Here is a 21,606-nt window from a genome sequence, read left to right on the forward strand (position 1 = left end):
GAATTTAATTAAGTGCATTTCAAAGACATTCCACTCAGTCATAGAACATGAGAGTTTCATTGACTCTTGACAGGTCACACTTCCAGACACCAAATAATATATCACTTTTCTCTGGAAACAATGTTCATATACTCTTTTAATCATATTGCTTAGAACAGCCAATTATACAGTATTTCCACCAACCATTTCATGTTTGACTTCTTGCATCAGTGTCCGCTTGAGGGTTCAACTAATACATTCTCGGGAATGTAATATTTCCCCCATATTGAACAGAATTTAAGTGATTAATGAAGACCCCACTCTGCCTCACCTCTCTGTCTCTGTCTCTTTCTCCCTCTTTCTCTCTCCCACACTCTCTCGCCCCTCTTTCTCTCTGAGGTGACAGGGCTGAAATTGTGTTGATGGCGTAGCGGATTGGACTGTCCCGCTTCTATTTTTATCAACCCCATCGTTTACACAAAGAATTTGCGAGAACAGAGAGAGAGAACTAGAATGAGGAGAGAGTACTAGATTTGTCTCTTAAAATACACCTGAAAATGAGTTTTTATTGAGTTATAATACTTTGGTGGGTGCTTATATTTGTCCTATTTCAATTGGAAATGCATTTTTGCATATCCTAACTCTCCCCTCGGAGAGTGGGGTCACAGCCAGATTCAGCCATTGTGAAAGGCGATGCTGGAAAAAATGTCGGTTCAGTACCTCGCTCAAGGGCACGTCAACAGATTGTGCACCTTGCCAGCTTAGGGATTCAAGGTTTCAGTTATTGGCCTAACCCTCTTACCACTAGGCTACATACCACCCATAGAAAAGGTCATCAATCACTCAGAAAATACCATATGGCTAAGTTAGTTTGTGCCGTCTGGCGCCGGTATGTCATGGTCATCAGTCAGTTATTGATGTTTGCCTCGGCTGAACCTGCGTTGATGTGTTTACTTTCACTATCTGGTCCTGACGTGTTCAAGTTCCGTATTGTATGTGCCTAACCTTCACTTGTCTCCTACGTAGCATGATCCCTGCATGCGTGTTGATCTGTGTTGTGTTAATGGGTTGCCTAGCGTGATGAATACCCATGTATACGTTGAGTGACAGAGCCAGCTGGCATGCTGGCAGGGTGCCCTTGCTGTGCCATCTCTCTGTAGGACCACTACTGGCTGAATAGGACTAATCACCTCCAAGCCATCATTTTAATGACCAATTAGACCAGCATCATCAAGCTAGGCCAGAATAGCAACCCAAAATGGCAGGCTGAAAATGACCAAATTAATATTGATGACCCGGAATGGTTGATGTAATAATGGCAGTTTCACTAAGGGTGGTAGACCCATAATGGCTGCCTCGGAATTGGCAGATTAAGACTACATCCAGATTGGTGCATTTTAACACTCCCTGTCATGGCTTTCAAAGTGTTGCGCTAGTTCAGAGAGGAAGAGGTGAAGCAAGTGGTTTTACTCCACACAAAATCTGTCAACAAAAATAAGCCCATGAGGTGAAGAATTGTTGTATAGTGGTCAATGTGAGTGTTGAATTTGGTCAAGAACATGTATTGCTTATTTGCTAAAAGAAGCTTATTTGATCTAATAGAACTTTCATAAGGATTAGATTGTTACGAATGCAGTGATATAAGTGGACTCACTTGGCATTTTGGCAAATCTGAGTTTTCATTGAGATAGAGGACTCATTTTATTTCACCTTTATTGAGCCAGGTAGGCAAGATGAGAACAAGTTCTCATTTACAATTGCGACCTGGCCAAGATAAAGCAAAGCAGTTCGACACATACAACAACACAGAGTTACACATGGAGTAAAACAAACATACAGTCAATAATACAGTAGAAAAATAAGTCTATATACAACATGAGCAAGTGAGGTGAGATAAGGGAGGTAAAGGCAAAAAAAGGCCATGGTGGCGAAGTAGATACAATATTACAAGTAAAACACTGGAATGGTTGATTTGCAGTGGAAGAATGTACAAAATAGAGAGAAATAACAGGGTGCAAAGGAGCAAAATAAAGAAATAAATGCAGTAGGGGAAGAGGTAGTTATTTGGGCTTTATTATAGATGGGCTATGTACAGGTGCAGTAATCTGGGAGTTGCTCTGACAGCTGGTGCTTAAAGCTAGTGAGGGAGATAAATGTTTCCAGTTTCAGAGATTTTTGTAGTTCGTTCCAGTCATTGGCAACAGAGAACTGGAAGGAGAGGTGGCCAAAGGAAGAATTGGTTTTGGGGGTGACCAGAGAGATATACCTGCTGGAGTGCGTGCTACAGGTGGGTGCTGCTATGGTGACCAGCTGAGATAAGGGTGCGACTTTACCTAGCAGGGTCTTGTAGATGACCTGGAGCCAGTGGGTTTGGCGATGAGTATTAAGCGAGGGCCAGCCAACGAGAGTGTACAGGTCGCAGTGGTGGGTGGTATATGGGGCTTTGGTGACAAAACGGATGGCACTGTGATAGACTGCATCCAATTTATTGAGTAGGGTATTGGAGGCTATTTTGTAAATGACATCGCCGAAGTCGAGGATTGGTAGGATGGTCCGTTTTACAAGGGTATGTTTGGCAGCATGAGAGAAGGATGCTTTGTTGTGAAATAGGAAGCCAATTCGAGATTTAACTTCGGATTGGAGATGTTTGATGTCAGTCTGGAAGGAGAGTTTAGTCTAACCAGACACCTAGGTATTTGTAGTTGTCCACATATTCTAAGTCAGAGGCGTCCAGAGTAGTGATGTTGGACAGGCGGGCAGGTGCAGGCAGCGATCGGTTGAAAAGCATGCATTTAGTTTTACTTGAATTTAAGAGCAATTGGAGGCCACGGAAGGAGAGTTGTATGGCATTGAAGCTTGCTTGGAGGGTTGTTAACACAGTGTCCAAAGAAGGGCCAGAAGTATACAGAATGGTGTCGTCTGCGTAGAGGTGGATCAGAGACTCACCAGCAGCAAGAGCAACATCATTGATGTATACAGAGAAGAGAGTCGGTCCAAGAATTGAACCCTGTGGCACCCCCATAGAGACTGCCTGAAGCCCGGACAACAGACCTTCCGATTTGACACAATGAACTCTATCAGAGAAGTTGTTGGTGAACCAGGCAAGGCAATCATTTGAGAAACCAAGGCTGTCGAGTCTGCCGATGAGGATGTTGTCATTGACAGAGTCGAAAGCCTTGGCCAGATCAATGAATACGGCTGCACAGTATTGTTTCTTATCGATGGTGGTTAAGATATCGTTTAGGACCTTGAGCGTGGATGAGGTGCACCCATGACCAGCTCTGAAACCAGATTGCATAGCGGAGAAGGTATGGTGGGATTCGAAATGGTCGGTAATCTGTTTGTTGACTTGGCTTTCGAAGACCTTAGAAAGGCAGGGTAGGACAGATATAGGTCTGTAGCAGTATGGGTCAAGAGTGACCCCCCCTTTGAAGAGCGGGATGACCGTAGCTGCTTTCCAATCTTTGGGAATCTCAGACGACACGAAAGAGAGGTTGAACAGGCTAGTAATAGGGGTGGCAACAATTTCAGCAGATCATTTTAGAAAGAAAGGGTCCAGATTGTCTAGCCCGGCTGATTTGGAGGGGTCCAGATTTTGCAGCTCTTTCAGAACATCAGCAGACTGGATTTGGGAGAAGAAGAAATCATCATCATGGATACAATCCGTTTTAGCATGGACATTGCCATTGAGTGCTTCCATCATTTTAAAGTAGTCAACTGGGTGGTGATTCATATGAGTTGGAAGCAATCAGCCAATGAAGAATAAGAAAATTGACTACTTAAAATGGGAGATAGCCTCAATAACGCTGCTCATGCTGTCACAGACACTATAATGGCAGAGATACAAAGATGATTTCTCTATCTATCTCTATGGCCTGTTGTTCACACACATATCTGCCCTCTCATTGGCTAGACTTGTCCCACCTGATACCGTCTTCTGTCTTTGAGGACATGTTTTTCCATTGTTAGAGCTGTCACTTGACTATCTTGTCAACATAATAGAACATCTTTTGTCAAGTTTAAGGATTAGCTGGAGGGATTCTCCACCAGTGTTAAATCCATTAGAAGGAATGTGTTCAGCGGTAGAGCTAAAATGGCTGACCCAAAATGCATAATTTGATATTGCTGAGCCCAAATTAATATGGGTGACTGAAATATGTTTTTGTGTTTGTTCCCAGGTGAGTTCTCTGGGGAAGGAGGTGGCAGAGCTGGGCCAAGTAATGAGGAGTATGGCTCACCTGATGGAGTCCCTCATCTCCGGACCCAAACCCCTCTATCCTGCACACTTTGTACCTGGACACCCCACGTACCTGTCCCACCCTGCGCCCACATCCCACGCCACCCCCCCCACAGTCCTATCCTCCCCCTTCTCAGACTGGTCCTCTCTGGGAAGACACCCCCCTCACCACCCCCTCTCCTTGCACCTCTCCACTTGTTGGCCATGTCCAGCGGCATCCTGGGATGTTCCACGTGGATCCCGCCCTGACCGCTTTTCCACACAGACCACAGAACCTCCACCTGGTCTACCCTCTGTGCCCTGGCCCGGCCTCCTCCCCCCTTTCACGCCCCTACCCCCCCCTCCTTCTCCCTCACGGACGCCTCAACAGAGCTACTGCTCCCCTCGCCCCTCACTTCTCCTGGGACGCCCCACTGTGGAGGGGGAGGGGGCGCTGGGTCCTTCAGGTTGCGGGCACGGAGTCTGGAGACCCCACAGCCACCGCGTGATAGGAGAGGAGGGGCCCCTCAGAGCTCCGGGAGCCTGCCCCACCCTGGACGGAGCTACCAGCACATGGATTTGTAGCGGACAGAACTGGACTAAAGTGGACTCTCACTTAGATACTGGACTAAAGAGATACTGGACTAAAGGAGTGGATGGGACTAACAACCAGGTCCCTATATCATCAGACTACACTCTTACAGGGACACACAGATCTCTGATAATACTGATAACATGTAATTTTCTATCTCCGTTTCCAAGGCACATTTTTATTTTCAAATTGCATGACAAAAGTAGAGGGGCAGTAGGTAGCCTATAGGTAGCTACATTGTATAGACGTTCCAGTAGTGTTCTGGAGGGGTATAGAAGCAAGAATGTAGCTGTGACGTTGTGTTATTCTCTGGAGAAGACCCTGGGGGTCTGAAGGAGAGGAGAAGAGCAGTACTGCACAATGACAGAGGAGGAGGAGGAGGGGACTGGGTCGCACCAGGGATGGATGGAATAGTAGAGATGCCTGAGTGTATAAGGGGGAGGGAGAGGGAAGGAGGAGGGGGGGATTTCTTGCTCTTTCTCTCTTTCCAATTTTCAATTCGGATGGATTGGAGGAGAGAGTGAGTGGTGGAGGGAGTTGTGGTTGAGGGATGATGGAGAGAGTTGGAGGATGTGAGGCTTTAAGTTCCAGTTTTCTATCCACTCCCACCCCATCACTGTTCTTGTAGTTGAGGTCTGGGCCTGCAGCTGGGGACCAGTGGCTGGTGTTTGGGGGTTGGTTGGTAGGGGCTGCTTGCGTGGGTTGGTAGGGGCTGGTTGGTGGGTTGGTAGGGGCTGGTTGGTGGGTTGGTAGGAGCTGGTTGGTGGGTTGGTAGGAGCTGGTTGGTGGGTTGGTATGGGCTGGTTAGTGCGTTGGTAGGAGCTGGTTGGTGGGTTGGTAGGAGCTGGTTGGTGGGTTGGTAGGGGCTGGTTAGTGGGTTGGTAGGAGCTGGTTGGTGGGTTGGTAGGGGCTGGTTGGTGGGTTGGTAGGAGCTGGTTGGTAGGAGCTGGTTGGTGGGTTGGTAGGGGCTGGTTAGTGGGTTGGTAGGAGCTGGTTGGTGGGTTGGTAGGGGCTGGTTAGTGGGTTGGTAGGGGCTGGTTGGTGGGTTGGTAGGAGCTGGTTGGTGGGTTGGTAGGGGCTGGTTAGTGGGTTGGTAGGGGCTGGTTGGTAGTGGCTATGGATGCAAGGAGGATGAGGGAGTGGGGGGAGGAACGGGAAGAGGGGGGCATGTTGCGCCTGGAGCGACACAGCCCCTGCTGTTGTCTGTCATACTGTGCACAGCGAGGCGACTCTTTCTCTCTTTTCAACATAAATCCCACACATTACCATGCTGCATGTCACTATGGAACTCCAGCTTTTTTATTTATCTATTTAAATGAAACACGATTCAGTCTTTAATTAGTGAATTTGGCATTTATCAACACATATTTATAGGTACTGGGTCTATTTATATGAAACAAATGGGGAATTTTTAGACACAAGTACCAAGAGAGTAGTTAAAGGTCAGAACCAGGTATCCTAGCGTTTAGAGCGTTGGGCCAGTAATCAAAAGGTTACTGGGTCAAATCCCTGAGCTGAGAAGGTGAAAATGTGTTGATGTGCCCTTGAGCAAGGCACTTAACCCTAATTGCGCCTGTAAGTTGTTCTGGATAAGAGCATCTGCTAATTGACTTAAATGTTTATGAATCATTAGGCCTATTTGGCAGGATTTCCACAATGTGTCTCCCATTGGTTCCATATCCAAACCAATCAGAATAAAAGGCAATATCTCCACATTTCAAAGCACAAGAGAAAATTGATTGTATATTTATATGAATGTATCGATACTAAAGCTGTATTTTTGTACCTCGTGGACTGTAGGTGTAAGGGGTGCATTTCATTTGAGGGGAGTGTTGTAGTGTGTTGGTGAGTAGGCTGGGAAAACAGGAAGTAGTGAATCTGGCCACATCTAGCTCTATGTAGGTATCCAGTTCCAGAACCATTCATTTCAATTGAAAACGTTTCTAAAGCATTTTGAGATAAATAACCAGATCAATGTCCTTATATCTCCTTGAAATTATTAATTGTTTTGTGCACAATGTATAGTCAAAACATAATTTTAATTTCAATTGAAATGAATGGGCCTCTGACAACAGACTGGAACCAGAAGTAGTGGGGGACTGCATCAAACATTCCTATACGCAAAATATTGTACCAGACAAGGCAATGATGCCCAGGCCCTTCCTGTCTCAATGGTTCCTGGTTGATGGAATGTACTGTAATCAAATTAACCTCTTTTTTCTTTTGATATTTATTATTATTATTAGATAAAAACCTGTTATGATAATAAATTAAAAATACTACTGTTATGTACATGCATCTTGTTTATTTTGAATTCAACACACACACATATATATATATATATATATATATATATATATATATATATATATATATATAAATACACAGTGACTTCGGAAAGTATTCAGACCCCTTAACTTTTTCTTATTTTTTTTAAGATTACAGCCTTATTTTAAAATTTATTCAATTGTTTTTTCCCCCTCATCAATCCACACACAATACCCCATAATGTCAAAGCAAAAACAGGTTTTTAGAAATGAAATATCACATTTACATAAGTATTCAGAACCTTTACTCAGTACTTTGTTGAAGAACTTTTGGCAATGATTACAGCCACAAATCTTATGCTACAAGCTTGGCACACCTGTATTTGGGGAGTTTCTCCCATTCTTCTCTGGAGATCATCTCAAGCTCTGTCAGGTTGGATGGGGAGCGTTGCTGCACAGCTATGTTCAGGTCTCTTCAGAGATGTTCAATCGGTTTCAAGTCCGGGCTCTGGCTGTGCCGCTCAAGGACATTCAGAGACTTCCCGAAGCCACTCTTGCGCTGTCCTGGCTGTGTGCTTAGGGTTGTTGTCCTGTTGGAAGGTAAAACCTTCGCCCCAGTCTGAGGTCCTGAGCACTCTGGAGCAGGTTTTCATCAAGGATCTCTCTGTACTTTGGTTTCATCAGACCAGACAATCTTGTTTCTCATGGTCTGAGATTCCTTTAGGTGCCTCTTGGCAAACTCCAAGCGGGCTGTCATGTTCCTTTTACTGAGGAGTGGCTTCTGTCTGACCACTCTACCGTAAAAGCCTGATTGGTGGAGTGCTGCAGAGATGGTTGTCCATCTGGAAGGTTCTCCTATCTCCACAGAGGAAGTCTAGAGCTCTGTCAGGATGACCATCAGGTTTTTGGTCATCTCCCTGACCAAGGCCCTTCTCCCCCGATTGCTCAGTTTGGCCAGGCAGCCAGTTATAGGAGTCTTGGTGGTTCTAAACTTCTTCCATTTAAGAATGATGGAGGCCACTGTGTTTTTAGGGACCTTCAATGCTTCAGAAATGTTTTGGAACCCTTCCCCAGATCTGTGCCTCGACACAATCCTGTCTCGGAGCTCTACGGACAATTCCTTCAACCCCATGGCTTGGTTTTTGCTCTGACATGGCCTTCCAACTGTGGGACCTTATTTAATTTACCACAGGTGGACTCCAAACAAGTTGTAAAAACATCTCAAGGATGACCAATGGAAATAGGATGCACCTGAGCTCAATTTCAAATCTCATAGAAAATGTTTTTTATACTTATGTAAATAAGGTATTTCAGTTTTTAATTTTTTATATATTTGCAATAATTTCAACAAACCTGTTTTTGCTTTGTCATTATGGGGTATTGTGTGTTGATTGCTGGGGATTTTAAAAAATGTAATCCATTTTAGAATAAGGCTGTAACGTAACAAATTGTGGAAGAAGTTAAGGGGTCTGAATACTTTCCAGAGGCACTGTACACAAACACACACACACACACACACATGTTGAAGTTGTGTTGAGGGTACATGAAGGTCACTGCTTCAGATGGAGTTAAGACGGAGGTGAGTGAGTGTGTGTGTGGGTGTGTGTACATGCAAAAGTTTTGTGGTTGGGTTTTGTTGACACACCTGTTGTGGGTTCAGCAGATTTCAGCAGCCTGGCTGTTGTCCTCGTAGACAGAGGAAGAATAGCGGGATGGGGCAGGTGTGTGTTTGTGTCTGGGAGGGAGAACATTTGTTGTTGTTAATGGTTTTTGGGTGGGAGGTAGGGGGCTTGGATGACTCAGTGGTCTGAAATTATGATGTGTGTATTTGATATGGGTGGAGGATGAGAGGGTGAGGGGGGACTACAAGGCGGGGGTTACAAACCCGATGTGATAATGATTGTGTTTGTTTAGAAAACATAAAAGTCAGTGGAAATGAAGGTGTGTTTAACTGAAGGAGGTGTAGACAGGAGCAGATAGGGTGTGTTAATGAGTAATGAGTAATTGAGTGCACATACAGTACCAGTCAAAAGTTTAGACACACCTACTCAGTCCAGGGTTTTTCTTTATTTTTACTATTTTCTACATTGTGGAATAATGGTGAAGACATCAACACTATGAAATAACACCTGGAATCATGTAGTAACCAAAAATGTGTTAAACAAATCAGAATATAATTTCGATTTTAGGTTCTTCAAAGTAGCCACCCTTTGCCTTGATGACAGCTTCACCCGACCTCAACCCAATTGGGATGGTTTTGGATGAGTTGGACCGCAGAGTGAAGGAAAAGCATCCAACAAGTGCTTAGCATATGTGGGAACTCCTTCAAGACTTTTGGAAAAGCATTCCTCATGAAGCTGGTTGAGAGAATGCCAAGAGTGTGCAAAGCTGTCATCAAGGCAATGGGTGGCTATTTGAAGAATCTTAAATATAAAATATATTTGTTTAACACTTTATCGGTTACTACATGATTCCATATGTGTTATTTCACAGTTGTGATATATTCACTATTATTCTACAACGTAGAAAATAGTAAAAATAAAGAAAAGCCCTTGAATGAGTAGATGTTCTAAAACCTTTGCCCGGTAGTGTATATGGGAGTGTAACTGTGCAAAACACTGTTTGATCATGTTGTGCGTCTTTCGCATTTTAATGGAGGTATGAGTGGGTGTGTGTGGGTATGTGGGGGTATATGAGGGCGTATGGGGATATTTGGGGATGTAATTGTGCAAAACACTGTATGATCATGCTGTGTGTGTTTGGCCGGTACGGGGAGGTAGACGGAGGCCGGTGTGTTTTGATGATGATGTGTGTTTAGCGATGTCTCTCTGTGGAACTTGTTATTTGGCTTTGCTTGCTGAAGCCCATCCATATTTAATGGTGAACAGACAATCTCACCCTGTATGTTTATGCACTATTTTGTCCACCTGCGATCTGCCTCATATTTTATTCACTGCTTTCCACCTCCTTTTATTTATCATTTGGAAATAGAGGCCTTCCACAAACGATAATCTATAAAAATGTGCGATAGGATGAGAGTAAAAGAGGGGGACAGTGAAAAAGAGAGAGAGGAACAGAGGAAGCAAGACAGAAAGAGACATGAGGTAAAGAGGACATAAATATTGTTGTGTCTTTGGCATCATTAAAACTGAAGACTAATTGACCAAATAGCTCTCTGTAATTATTATTAAACTGATTAATCATGTAACTGTAATTAACTAGGAAGTCGGGGCACCAAGGAAAATATTCAGATTACAAAGTTATAATTTTCCTAATATAACTTTCAGATATTTTAATATCTGATCAATTCGTCTGCAAATTAATTAATCATTATTTACCTCACGTTAGTCTCATTCCAAACGTCGCAAATTGTTGGTTATCTGCACGAACCCAGTCTTCACTATGAGTCATCCATACATCAATTGTCTTAAATTATTTATTTACTAACTAAGTAATTCACAGAAATGCATAAACAAACAGTAGATAGTTACAAGGAAATGATAGCGGAGTTTCCCTAGTGGGATAAACTGGTATCGCGGCTTGGTGGGCAAAAAGGGAAGTGGGATTCAACTGAGATGAGACACTACAAAGTTGTGAGTGTGTGTGAGAGAGCACTTCCCTCTCAATCCAAAGTCCTTAATAAAGGCCCTGGCCCAAATAAAGCAGCACTTCACTTATCCTCGGTACACACACACACACACACACACACACACACACACACACACACACACACACACACACACACACACACACACACACACACACACACACACACACACACACACACACACACACACACACACACACACACACACACACACACACACACAGACAGACACTCAATCACATACACTCAATCTTCCATTCGAATTAGCACTTTGTCCCAGTGAAAATAGTTTCTCCTCCACAAGGAGTCTCACCCCATTTTTCAGCACAAAAGCTGAAAAATCTGTGCTGGAGATGGACTGAAAATCACACATTTCTATTCAGTATATTCCTTTATCTCTACACATTCTGCAGGTGTGATGTATAATTTGTTGTTTTTGTGTACAGTAAAGTGAAAATGTGAAAATTCTGCTTGGCGTCTGCTGACTCTTATATCTGGGCTATTATTATTCTCTCCCAGACAGGACAGTATGGAGAAGCAGATCGTTCCATAGATGAACCCTATGGCCAGTCTCTATAGTGTGTGTGTGTACAGTGCCTTGCGAAAGTATTCAGCCCCCTTGAACTTTGCGACCTTTTGCCACATTTCAGGCTTCAAACATATTCAGCCCCTTTAAGTTAATACTCTGTAGCGCCACCTTTTGCTACGATTACAGCTGTAAGTCGCTTGGGGTATGTCTCTATCAGTTTTGCACATCGAGAGACTGACAATTTTTCCCATTCCTCCTTGAAAAACAGCTCGAGCTCAGTGAGGTTGGATGGAGAGCATTTGTGAACAGCAGTGTTCAGTTCTTTCCACAGATTCTCGATTGGATTCAGGTCTGGACTTTGACTTGGCCATTCTAACACCTGGATATGTTTATTTTTGAACCATTCCATTGTAGATTTTAGGTCCTTCTGTAGCTCAGTTGGTAGAGCATGGCGCTTGTAACGCCAGGGTAGTGGGTTCGATCCCCGGGACCACCCATACGTAGAATGTATGCACACATGACTGTAAGTCGCTTTGGATAAAAGCGTCTGCTAAATGGCATATATTATCATTGTCTTGTTGGAAGACAAATCTCCGTCCCAGTCTCAGGTCTTTTGCAGACTCCATCAGGTTTTCTTCCAAATGGTCCTTACAAAGGGATGCTGGCCCATGTTGACTCCAATGCTTCCCGCAGTTGTGTCAAATTAGCTGGATGTCCTTTGGGTGGTGGACCATTCTTGATACACACAGGAAACTGTTGAGTGTGAAAAACCCAGCAGTGTTGCAGTTCTTGACACAAACCGGAACGCCTGGCACTTACTACCATACAGTACAAAGCCACTTAAATCTTTTGTCTTGCCCATTCACCCTCTGAATGGCACACATACACAATCCATTCACCTGGTCAGTCTATGTCATGGAAAGAGCAGGTGTTCATAATGTTATATTATCAATGTTCTTTTTCAGCCACGACTCCAAGTAACATGGAATATTACAGTTCTTCAGGTGCCGTTGATAGGATAGTCTCGAACTGGAGCTCATCCCATTTGTTTTTTATTGACTACTTTCACCAATAGAACGGAGAGTAGAGGCGGATTACGCCTCTCTTACATAGCCTTTTTCTTTTTAGAGTATTGGGAGTGGTCCAGGATGGGCAGTATGTCCTGTGCCTCTGACTCTTTGAAGTAGACATCTTCTTCTAAATCGAGGTTAGTGATCGCTGTTCTGATGTCCAGAACATATTTTTGGTGATAGGAAACAATGGCAGAAACATTTTGTACAAAAGAAGTTAGGATCAGCGCAAAAAAACACACAAAATTGCCATTCTGTCCATCTCTCCAGCCAGACCATTCTATTTGCATGATCCTGTCGAGGCCCAGTAGTTTATCCTTCGCTTGAGGGACAACTAGGTGTTTGATAAATGAGTCTGTGAGCGCAGCTCCCTTGGGTAGAATGCTACACGTAGCAGGAGAGAGGAGAACAATGTGCATGTCAGAGCAGAAGATTAATGTTGGGCTCCACTGTAGATGATGTAGACTCAGCTATGCTCCCCGCCCGACCAACATGGAGCCTTCTAAATTGCTTCTATTGATGCTCATCTGTCTAACAGTCTAACAGATAGCATGATGTTGTGACCATGTAGCCTCTAGATCAAACTATTGTGGTTTTCCTTGTAGTGTGAGGAAACTATGCACTCTGCCAAGAGGTTCAGACCTTTATGGCACAGGAGATGATGATGTGCCTGCCTCTTCTGTAACCACAGGGTTGCTGGTTCAAACCCCACTCCAGCTGTTCCCTGCCTCTCGCTACAGTGATGGCAGTAGGAGGATAGGAGAGACCAGGGGCAAATGTAACTAGCCTGGCTATCCATCCACATTGCTGCGGCCAAACCCCACGCCCACTAGTGTTTCTTTTCCACCATGAGTCTGGATTTGTTTCCTCCTCCACAACTTCTGGAATGCAAACACATTCTGACTGTCCTGATTGATCCCGGAAACTGATGGGTTGGGCCAGAGCTGGCCTATGTGATAACATTATCGACATTGATACTCTGATTGGCTAAAGTTGTTAGACACGATCTCATCGCTGATTAATTTATTTTGTACAATGCCCCTCATTTTGACTGCACACAAACGACTTCTAGGACGGCAGATTCGGTCTAAATGTATGTAGCGATCAATAGAGGAGCTGAATGTAAGTATTTAATGATAGGGGAGACCAGGGTCAAATGTAACAGGGGTCAGTTGTAACACCTTTAATTCTTCCAATCAGAGACAAGCTAGAGTGTTGAAATTCAATCAACAATTCCTACCCTTTCAAAAAAGTTTGAGAAAAAACACCATGCCTAATGTTCTCTCTTATCATTCAAAACTCCTAATTTCCTCCAAACCCCGTCTGCAGTCTGTGCCACATGTGCAGTACTTTTTAGGCATATGTCATAACAAACGTCTTAGAAACAGGTTGGCCATTGGTTGTATAATAAAGTGAGAGCCTTCACCCCCCTGTCCTTCACCAGTCTCCTGCATTATATAACAACACACTGTGAGGAGCAGATAAGTCAAATCTCCCAATGCTGAAATGGCTTTGTGCGCGTCTCGCCCGCTTGTTAAAACACTCCGCAGCCAGGGCTTGGGTCGTCAATCACCCTGAAGGCGGCTGCAGCGGGTGAGCTAAATTGGCTCTTGCACCACGCGGGGGGAAAATCTGCCTGTGGTGCAGAACTCAACATGGGGCGTATTCTGTCATAGCCTACCTCTCTCTGCTCTCTATTCTTTTCATGTGCTGCAGACAAACAAAAAGTCCACTATAGAATAAAGACAGAAAGGCCGTTTTTTAAAGAATATTCAAATGTACAATTCTGCAATCAAAAGTGTTTATGCTGTTCAGCTGAGATTTACTGTATGGCCTCAGAAGCTTTCAGATTCTGTCGCAGGGCTAGATGAAATGAAGAGAGAAAGAGAAAGGAAGACATGTTTCGAAGTTGTGTAAACAAAACTCATTAACAAGTTCTGACATGGCAACAGCAACACCTGAGGGATACAGAGATCAGAAGAAACTGGACCCAACCACAGTCAGCAAAGCAGGGGAAGAACCTTACCTCAAAGCTTTCTCAAAGTTAATACCATAGGTGTGTGTCAAATACCTAAAATAATGAGAAGGGAAGGGTGGGAACTATGCTTGAGGAATTAAGAAGTAAGTGCCTCTCTGGTTAAGTGTTTAACTGTTCAGGCCTAATTTCTTTCAACTGAGACATTTAGAGAGCTTTTGGTTTTTTGTCGTAATTGCAGCTCCAAGCAAAAAGGTTTTCTTCCATTTTAAGGCACGTTATCCTCCACTAAATGTCAGAACCAGCTCCTGAGGCCCAGTGTAGACTAATTGCAACACAACTACATTAGGCATTGTGAAGATACGAGAGTCTCGAAATACTCTCAAATCCAGTCCTGATTGGCTAAAATAGACCTATGCAACTTCATAAAAAGGGCAAAGACCTCCTGAAAAGTACATAGAAAGCTATACAGAAACTGGTGTATGTGGGAGAAGAGAGAGAGAGAGAAAGAGAGAGAGAGAGGTGAGTTCTTCTGCAAGAAGATAGAATTTACAGGGCAAAGACCTGAAAAGTACATAGAAAGCTATACAGAAACAGAGAGAGAGAGAGAGAGAGAGAGAGAGAGGCAGAGAGAGAGAGAGAGGCAGAGAGAGAGAGGCAGAGAGAGAGAGAGGCAGAGAGAGAGAGGCAGAGAGAGAGAGAGAGAGAGGCAGAGAGAGAGAGAGGCAGAGAGAGAGAGGCAGAGAGAGAGAGAGAGAGAGGCAGAGGCAGAGAGAGAGAGAGGCAGAGAGAGAGAGAGAGGCAGAGAGAGAGAGAGAGGCAGAGAGAGAGAGAGAGAGGCAGAGAGAGAGAGAGAGAGAGAGTGTGTATCAGATGGACAACATGCTCTGCTCACACCTACTGTAATGATCCGGAACTAAACCACACAAAAACAACACTAGACACTATAGAACACAAAGATTTTACTATCTCTTCCTGGAATATACAAGGTCTGAGGTCATCTGCCTTTGGCTTAAAGAGCAGGAACCCAGACTTTATCAAAGAAATTGGCAATACAGACATTGTCATCCTACAAGAAACATGGTATAAAGGAGACAGACCCACTGGTTAACCTCTAGAGAGCTGGTAGACCCATCCACCAAACTACCAGATGTGAAACAGAGAAGACAACATAACCAACAAAAACGGGTCACAACTCCTGCAGCTCTGTCGGACGCTGGGTAAGCTTTGAGGGGACTCCTCCGGTTGGTAAACCTATAACTCACTCTTGGCAGTAGTACTGTAGACTACTTTATCACTGACCTTAACCCAGTCTCTTAGAGTGTTCACAGTCAGTCCACTGACACCCTATCAGATCACAGCAAAATCACATTACTAGCCGTTAGATTCTACAACCATCTAAAACAAAGCAATTCCCAAACCTTTCATAACAAAGCCTTAACTTCCATAGAAATTAACATGGAGAAGAGTCCCTTAAGCAAGCTGGTCCTGGGGCTCCATTCACAAACACAAACATACCCCACAGAGCTTCAGGACGGCAACACAATTAGACCTAACCAAATCATGAGAAAACAAAATAATTATTACTTGAAACACTGGAAAGAATTTACAAAAAAACAGAGCAAACTCGAATGCTATTTGGCCCCAAACAGAGAGTGCACAGTGGCAGAATACCTGACCACTGTGACTGATCCTAAATTAAGGACATCTTTGACTATGTACAGTGAGCGTAGCCCTGCTAATGAGAAAGGCAACCCGAAGGCAGACCTGACTCTCAAGAGAAGACTGGCTGTGTTCGCACTGCCCTCAAAATTAGGTGGAAACTGAGCTGTACTTCCTAACCTCCTGCCAAATGTATGACCATATTAGAGACACATACAGTGGGGCAAAAAAGTATTTAGTCAGCCACCAATTGTGCAAGTTCTCCCACTTAAAAAGATGAGAGAGGCCTGTAATTTTCATCATAGGTACACTTCAACTATGACAGACAAAATGAGAAACAAAATCCATTGTAGGATTTTTAATTAATTAATTTGCAAATTATACTGCTTGTTTTGTATCAAATTCCAATGATAAAACTGGGGTGGACAAAAATGTGGGGGGGACCTGTCCCCAATGAAAGTTGCACCCCTGAATCATATACTGGTAAGTACATAATACCACAGAAATATTTAAGTAATAAGGCACGAGGAGGTGTGGTATATGGCCAGTATACCACGGCTAAGGGCGGTTCTTCAGCACGGCACAACGCGGAGTGCCTGGATACAGCCCTCAGCTGTGGTATATTGGCCATTTCACACAAACCCCCAAGGTGCCTTATTGCTATTATAAACTGGTTACCGATGTAATTAGACCAGTAAAAATAAATGTTTTGTCATATCCGTGGTATACAACGGCTTTCAGTCTATCAGCATTCAGGGTTAGAACCACCCAGTATATACTGTATAAAAGTATAAATGACACAGTAGTAATATTATGTGACTTATATGAAAGCCTTCACTGGAAACCATGTAACTAAAAAGAGAAAATATACTATTTTGTGCCAGAGTCTGGTGTTGCACATATGCCCACATTTGCCCCCTGGCAACAGGGGTTCGAGGCGACTTGGTGACCCTCAGTCTATGCCCCTACTATCTGTCACTATACATTGTCAAAAATAATACAAATCCTTTAAATATATATTTTTTTAAAGTATAAAAAGAAAAACTATTTCAAAAAAATGGAAATGATGGCAGGCAGACACAGGAAGTCATATAGAGTAGCTTTCACAGTTAGTAGGACCCCTGTCTGCCTGGTATCTTTTACATTTTATTGAAACAATATTTTCTCCGTTCTAGCAATATGTCAACAAGGGTAAGGGCCTAGGGGTAGCTGTTGATATGGGATTCAGGGTATATTTCCCCATTCCCTCCATTGTATTACTTGCTAATTTACATCCCCTTTGGGACATAAGGGACAATGAGCCACTTATTCTTGTGGAAACATTTAGCACCTTGTTGACTTATTCCCTGTGTTGTATTGAATGACCTCTGCTTGTTTAATGCTGTGCTTGTTTGGTAAGCTCATAGACAAGTCTTCCCAATGGGGATACAATGGAATACACTAATCATACAAGTATCTCATTGCTCGTTTGTGCAGACAGCTTCCCACCTAGTGCCTGAAGTATTTTTTTGCAGTTTACTGGTGAGCGATAATCTTTCTACACACACCAAAGTAGGCTAGGCACCAGCATGGCTGTATAATCCACAGGAGACCTGTGACCTAAGAACATTCACTGAAACCCTTATTGCTAACACCTATCCAATCCTCTCAGATCTACCTAAGTGCATAAGGTGTATGTAGGGGTGAGGGATTGATTTAGGATTCATGAGAGGTTTCTTCTGAATAAACCACCACTGGGTTCTCCCACAGTCCCACTAGGTAACACATTCAGTAATAATTCCACCATGGAGTCAGTCACCATAAGCCACTATATTGTTACTTACCTGTATCCTATATGTCCTCAGCTCCAGCCCCCTGACAGTCTGTCACAGACTCATTATCTGTGCAGTCCAGGGCAGATAGGCCTTACCATCACTTCTGTTGCATTCGTCAAGTAAATGCATTACCTTGTCAGTCATCATATGAATATTGTATAAGGGGAAAGTTATTAAATTGAGAAATGTCATCATGTCAACATTCAAGGGCAACCTCTTCGTGCTGGGTTGCTACTGGAGAAACTGGTATTGAAAAATGTCACAGAAGCTCTGTTTATACCTTGTGCTAACATGTGTCGTTTGTCCTGGTTTTGTCCACATTCTGATTGTGCCCACATTTTTAGGCATATGTAGACTAATAAAATATGCATTGTGATCCTATTGTGATCAGAAATTATAAGTGTAAACAGACAAGATTAGGAAAATATCAGGACGAAGGACACATGTTAGAACCAGGTATAAACAGGACTTGTGTCAACTTTCAAGGGCAACCACCTCATGCTGGGTGGTTACTGGTGAAGATTGTACTTTACGCTGAATTTGGATACATGAATATGGGATAGAGAGTAAATGATAGCTCTCAATACTTATTCTGAGAATCATCTTTGGATGCACTCTCTCTAGCAGTCAAATAACTGGAGAGATGATCAGGTGAGAGTGTGTGTGTGTGTGTGTGTGTGTGTGTGTGTGTGTGTGTGTGTGTGTGTGTGTGTGTGTGTGTGTGTGTGTGTGTGTGTGTGTGTGTGTGTGTGTGTGTGTGTGTGTGTGTGTGTGTGTGTGTGTGTGTGTGTGTGTGTGTGTGTGTGCGTATGCGTATGCACGTGCACGTGCGTGTGTGAGGCCAACTGACCTCGTGTCTGTCCTGGTTTAATAATTTGAACATGTGAGAGCGATGCTGGATTTCACGGTATCATGTCCACTCATGGGTCACCGAAAGATGTAATGTGATTTAATGTCTGTTCCACTGACTCACAGATCAAATTATCTGGTTTATGGATGTCAGTGTCCTCAGTGCCCTCCAGGTCTAGCATGCCTCTTAGGCCAATTCTCTTTAATAATCAAACCAAACAACACAAACACACATAAAACGCACACACATACAGACACACTCTCACTCTCTCTAATACACACACACACACACACACACACACACACACACACACACACACACACACACACACACACACACACACACACACACACACACACACACACACACACACACACACACACACACACACACACACACACACACACACACACACAGCTACATAATAATCAGGATCAGCCAGCAGTAAAGGTCTCTCAGAACCATATTCATCCTGAATTAATCTCCAGCTGTTGAAAGTAGGGGTGTGGATCATAAAACCAGTCAGTATCTGGTGTGACCACCACTTGCCTTATGCAGCTCAACACATCTCCTTTGTATAAAGTTGATCAGGCTGTTGATTGTGGCCTGTGGAACGTTGTCCCACTCCTCTTCAATGGCTGTGCGATGTTGCTGGGTATAGACGGGAACTGGAACATGCTGTCGTACACATCAATCCAGAGCATCTCCAACAGGCTCACTGGGTGACATGCCTGGTGAGTATGGAGGGACATTCTCAGCTTCCAGGAATTGTGTACAGATCCTTGCGACATCAAATCAAACTTTATTTGTCACATGCGCCGAATACAACAGGTGTAGACCTTACCATGAAATGCTTACTTACAAGCCCTTAATCAACAGTGCAGTTCAAGAAAATATTAATATAATATAATAATAATATATAATATTATTATTAAATATTTACCAAATAAACTGGTTGAGTCAATCACCACCTTCCGGAGACACCTGAAACCCCACCTCTTTAAGGAATACCTAGGATAGGATAAGTAATCCCTCTCACCCCCCCTTTAAGATTTAGATGCACTATTGTAAAGTGACTGTTCCACTGGATGTCATAAGGTAAATGCACCAATTTGTAAGTCGCTCTGGATAAGAGCGTCTGCTAAATGACTTAAATGTAAATGTAAACTAAAGTAAAAAAGTATTAAGTAGCACAATAAAAGAACAATAACGAGGCTATATACAGGGTGTACCGGTACCGAGTCAATGTGTGGGGGTACAAGTTAGTCAAGATAATTTGTACATGTAGGTAGGGGTGAAGTGATTATACATAGGTAATAAACAGTGAATAGCATCAATGTAAAAAACAAATGGAGGGAGGGGGGGGGGGGTCCTTTGATTAATTGTTCAGCAGTCTTATGGCTAGGGGGTACAAGCTGTTAAGGAGCCTTTTGGTCCTAGACTTGCCGCTCCAGGAGCAGAGAGAACAGTCCTTGGTGACTGGAGTCTTTGACAATTTTGGGGGCTTTCCTCTGACACTGCCTAGTATATAGGTCCTGGATGGAAGGAAGCTTGGCCTCAGTGATGTACTGGGCTGTACGCACTACTCTCTTACGGTCAGATGCCGAGCAGTTGCCATACCAAGCAGTGATGCCACCGGTCAGTATGTAGCTGTAGAACCTTTTGAGGATCTGGGGACACATGCCAAATCGACATGGGGCTGTGCAATATCATACAGAAACATGAGGTGATAGCGGCGGACGATTGGGACAACAATGAGCCCCAGGATCTCGTCACAGCATCTCTGTGCATTCAAATTTCCATTGCTAAAACCAGTGGAGGTTCCTTAGAGGAGGAAGGGGAGGACCATCCTCCTCGGGGAATTACATAAAAATAAAACATTTAAAACATCTAAATGTTAAAACTATACTAAATATATTCAAATGTCAACAAATAATTGATTAAACCACATTGCAATGAAGGTCTACTGTAGCCGCAGCAGTACTCTGTAGGGTAGCACCATGATGTAGCCGGAGGACAGCTAGCTTCTGTCCTACTATGAGTACATTGACTTCAATACAAAACCTAGGAGGCTCATGGTTCTCACCCCCTTCCATAGACTTACACAGTAATTATGACAACTTCCGGAGGAAGTCCTCCTACCTATCAGAGCTCTTGCAGCATGAACTGACATTTGATCATATTACCACAGTGCTAGCCTCTCTAAACTGGCTTCCTGTCAAAGCAAGGGCTGATTTCAAGGTTTTACTGCTAACCTACAAAGCATTACATGGGCTTGCTCCTACCTATCTCTCTGATTTGGTCCTGCCGTACATACCTACACGTACGCTACGGTCACAAGACGTAGGCCTCCTAATTGTCCCTAGAATTTCTAAGCAAACAGCTGGAGGCAGGGCTTTCTCCTATAGAGCTCCATTTTTATGGAACGGTCTGCCTACCCATGTCAGAGACGCAAACTCGGTCTCAACCTTTAAGTCTTTACTGAAGACTCATCTCTTCAGTGGGTCATATGATTGAGTGTAGTCTGGCCCAGGAGTGGGAAGGTGAACGGAAAGGCTCTGGAGCAACGAACCGCCCTTGCTGTCTCTGCCTGGCCGGTTCCCCTCTTTCCACTGGGATTCTCTGCCTCTAACCCTATTACAGGGGCTGAGTCACTGGCTTACTGGGGCTCTCTCATGCCGTCCCTGGAAGGGGTGCGTCACCTGAGTGGGTTGATTCACTGATCTGGTCTAACTGTCTGGGTTGGCGCCCCCCCTTGGGTTGTGCCATGGCGGAGATCTTTGTGAGCTATACTCAGCCTTGTCTCAGGATGGTAAATTGGTGGATATCCCTCTAGTGGTGTGGGGGCTGTGCTTTGGCAAAGTGGGTGGGGTTATATCCTTCCTGTTTGGCCCTGTCCGGGGGTGTCCTCGGATGGGGCCACAGTGTCTCCTGACCCCTCCTGTCTCAGCCTCCAGTATTTATGCTGCAGTAGTTTATGTGTCGGGGGGCTAGGGTCAGTTTGTTATATCAGGAGTACTTCTCCTGTCCTATTCGGTGTCCTGT

General features: G+C 43.9%; 1 protein-coding gene across 1 annotated transcript in view; it reads left to right on the plus strand.

The window, feature by feature from the left end:
- Positions 1-5,483, plus strand: part of LOC124043220 (potassium voltage-gated channel subfamily H member 8-like) — a 167,278-nt gene extending 161,795 nt beyond the window's left edge. The window contains exon 18 of the mRNA XM_046361549.1: positions 4,158-5,483. Within this exon, the coding sequence (XP_046217505.1) occupies positions 4,158-5,015 (858 nt within the window). The 3' untranslated portion in view covers positions 5,016-5,483. The remainder of the gene's footprint in view (positions 1-4,157) is intronic.
- The last annotated feature ends 16,123 nt before the right edge of the window (positions 5,484-21,606 follow it).

This window comes from Oncorhynchus gorbuscha, linkage group LG09 (assembly GCF_021184085.1).
Source record: "Oncorhynchus gorbuscha isolate QuinsamMale2020 ecotype Even-year linkage group LG09, OgorEven_v1.0, whole genome shotgun sequence".
Taxonomy (NCBI): domain Eukaryota; kingdom Metazoa; phylum Chordata; class Actinopteri; order Salmoniformes; family Salmonidae; genus Oncorhynchus; species Oncorhynchus gorbuscha.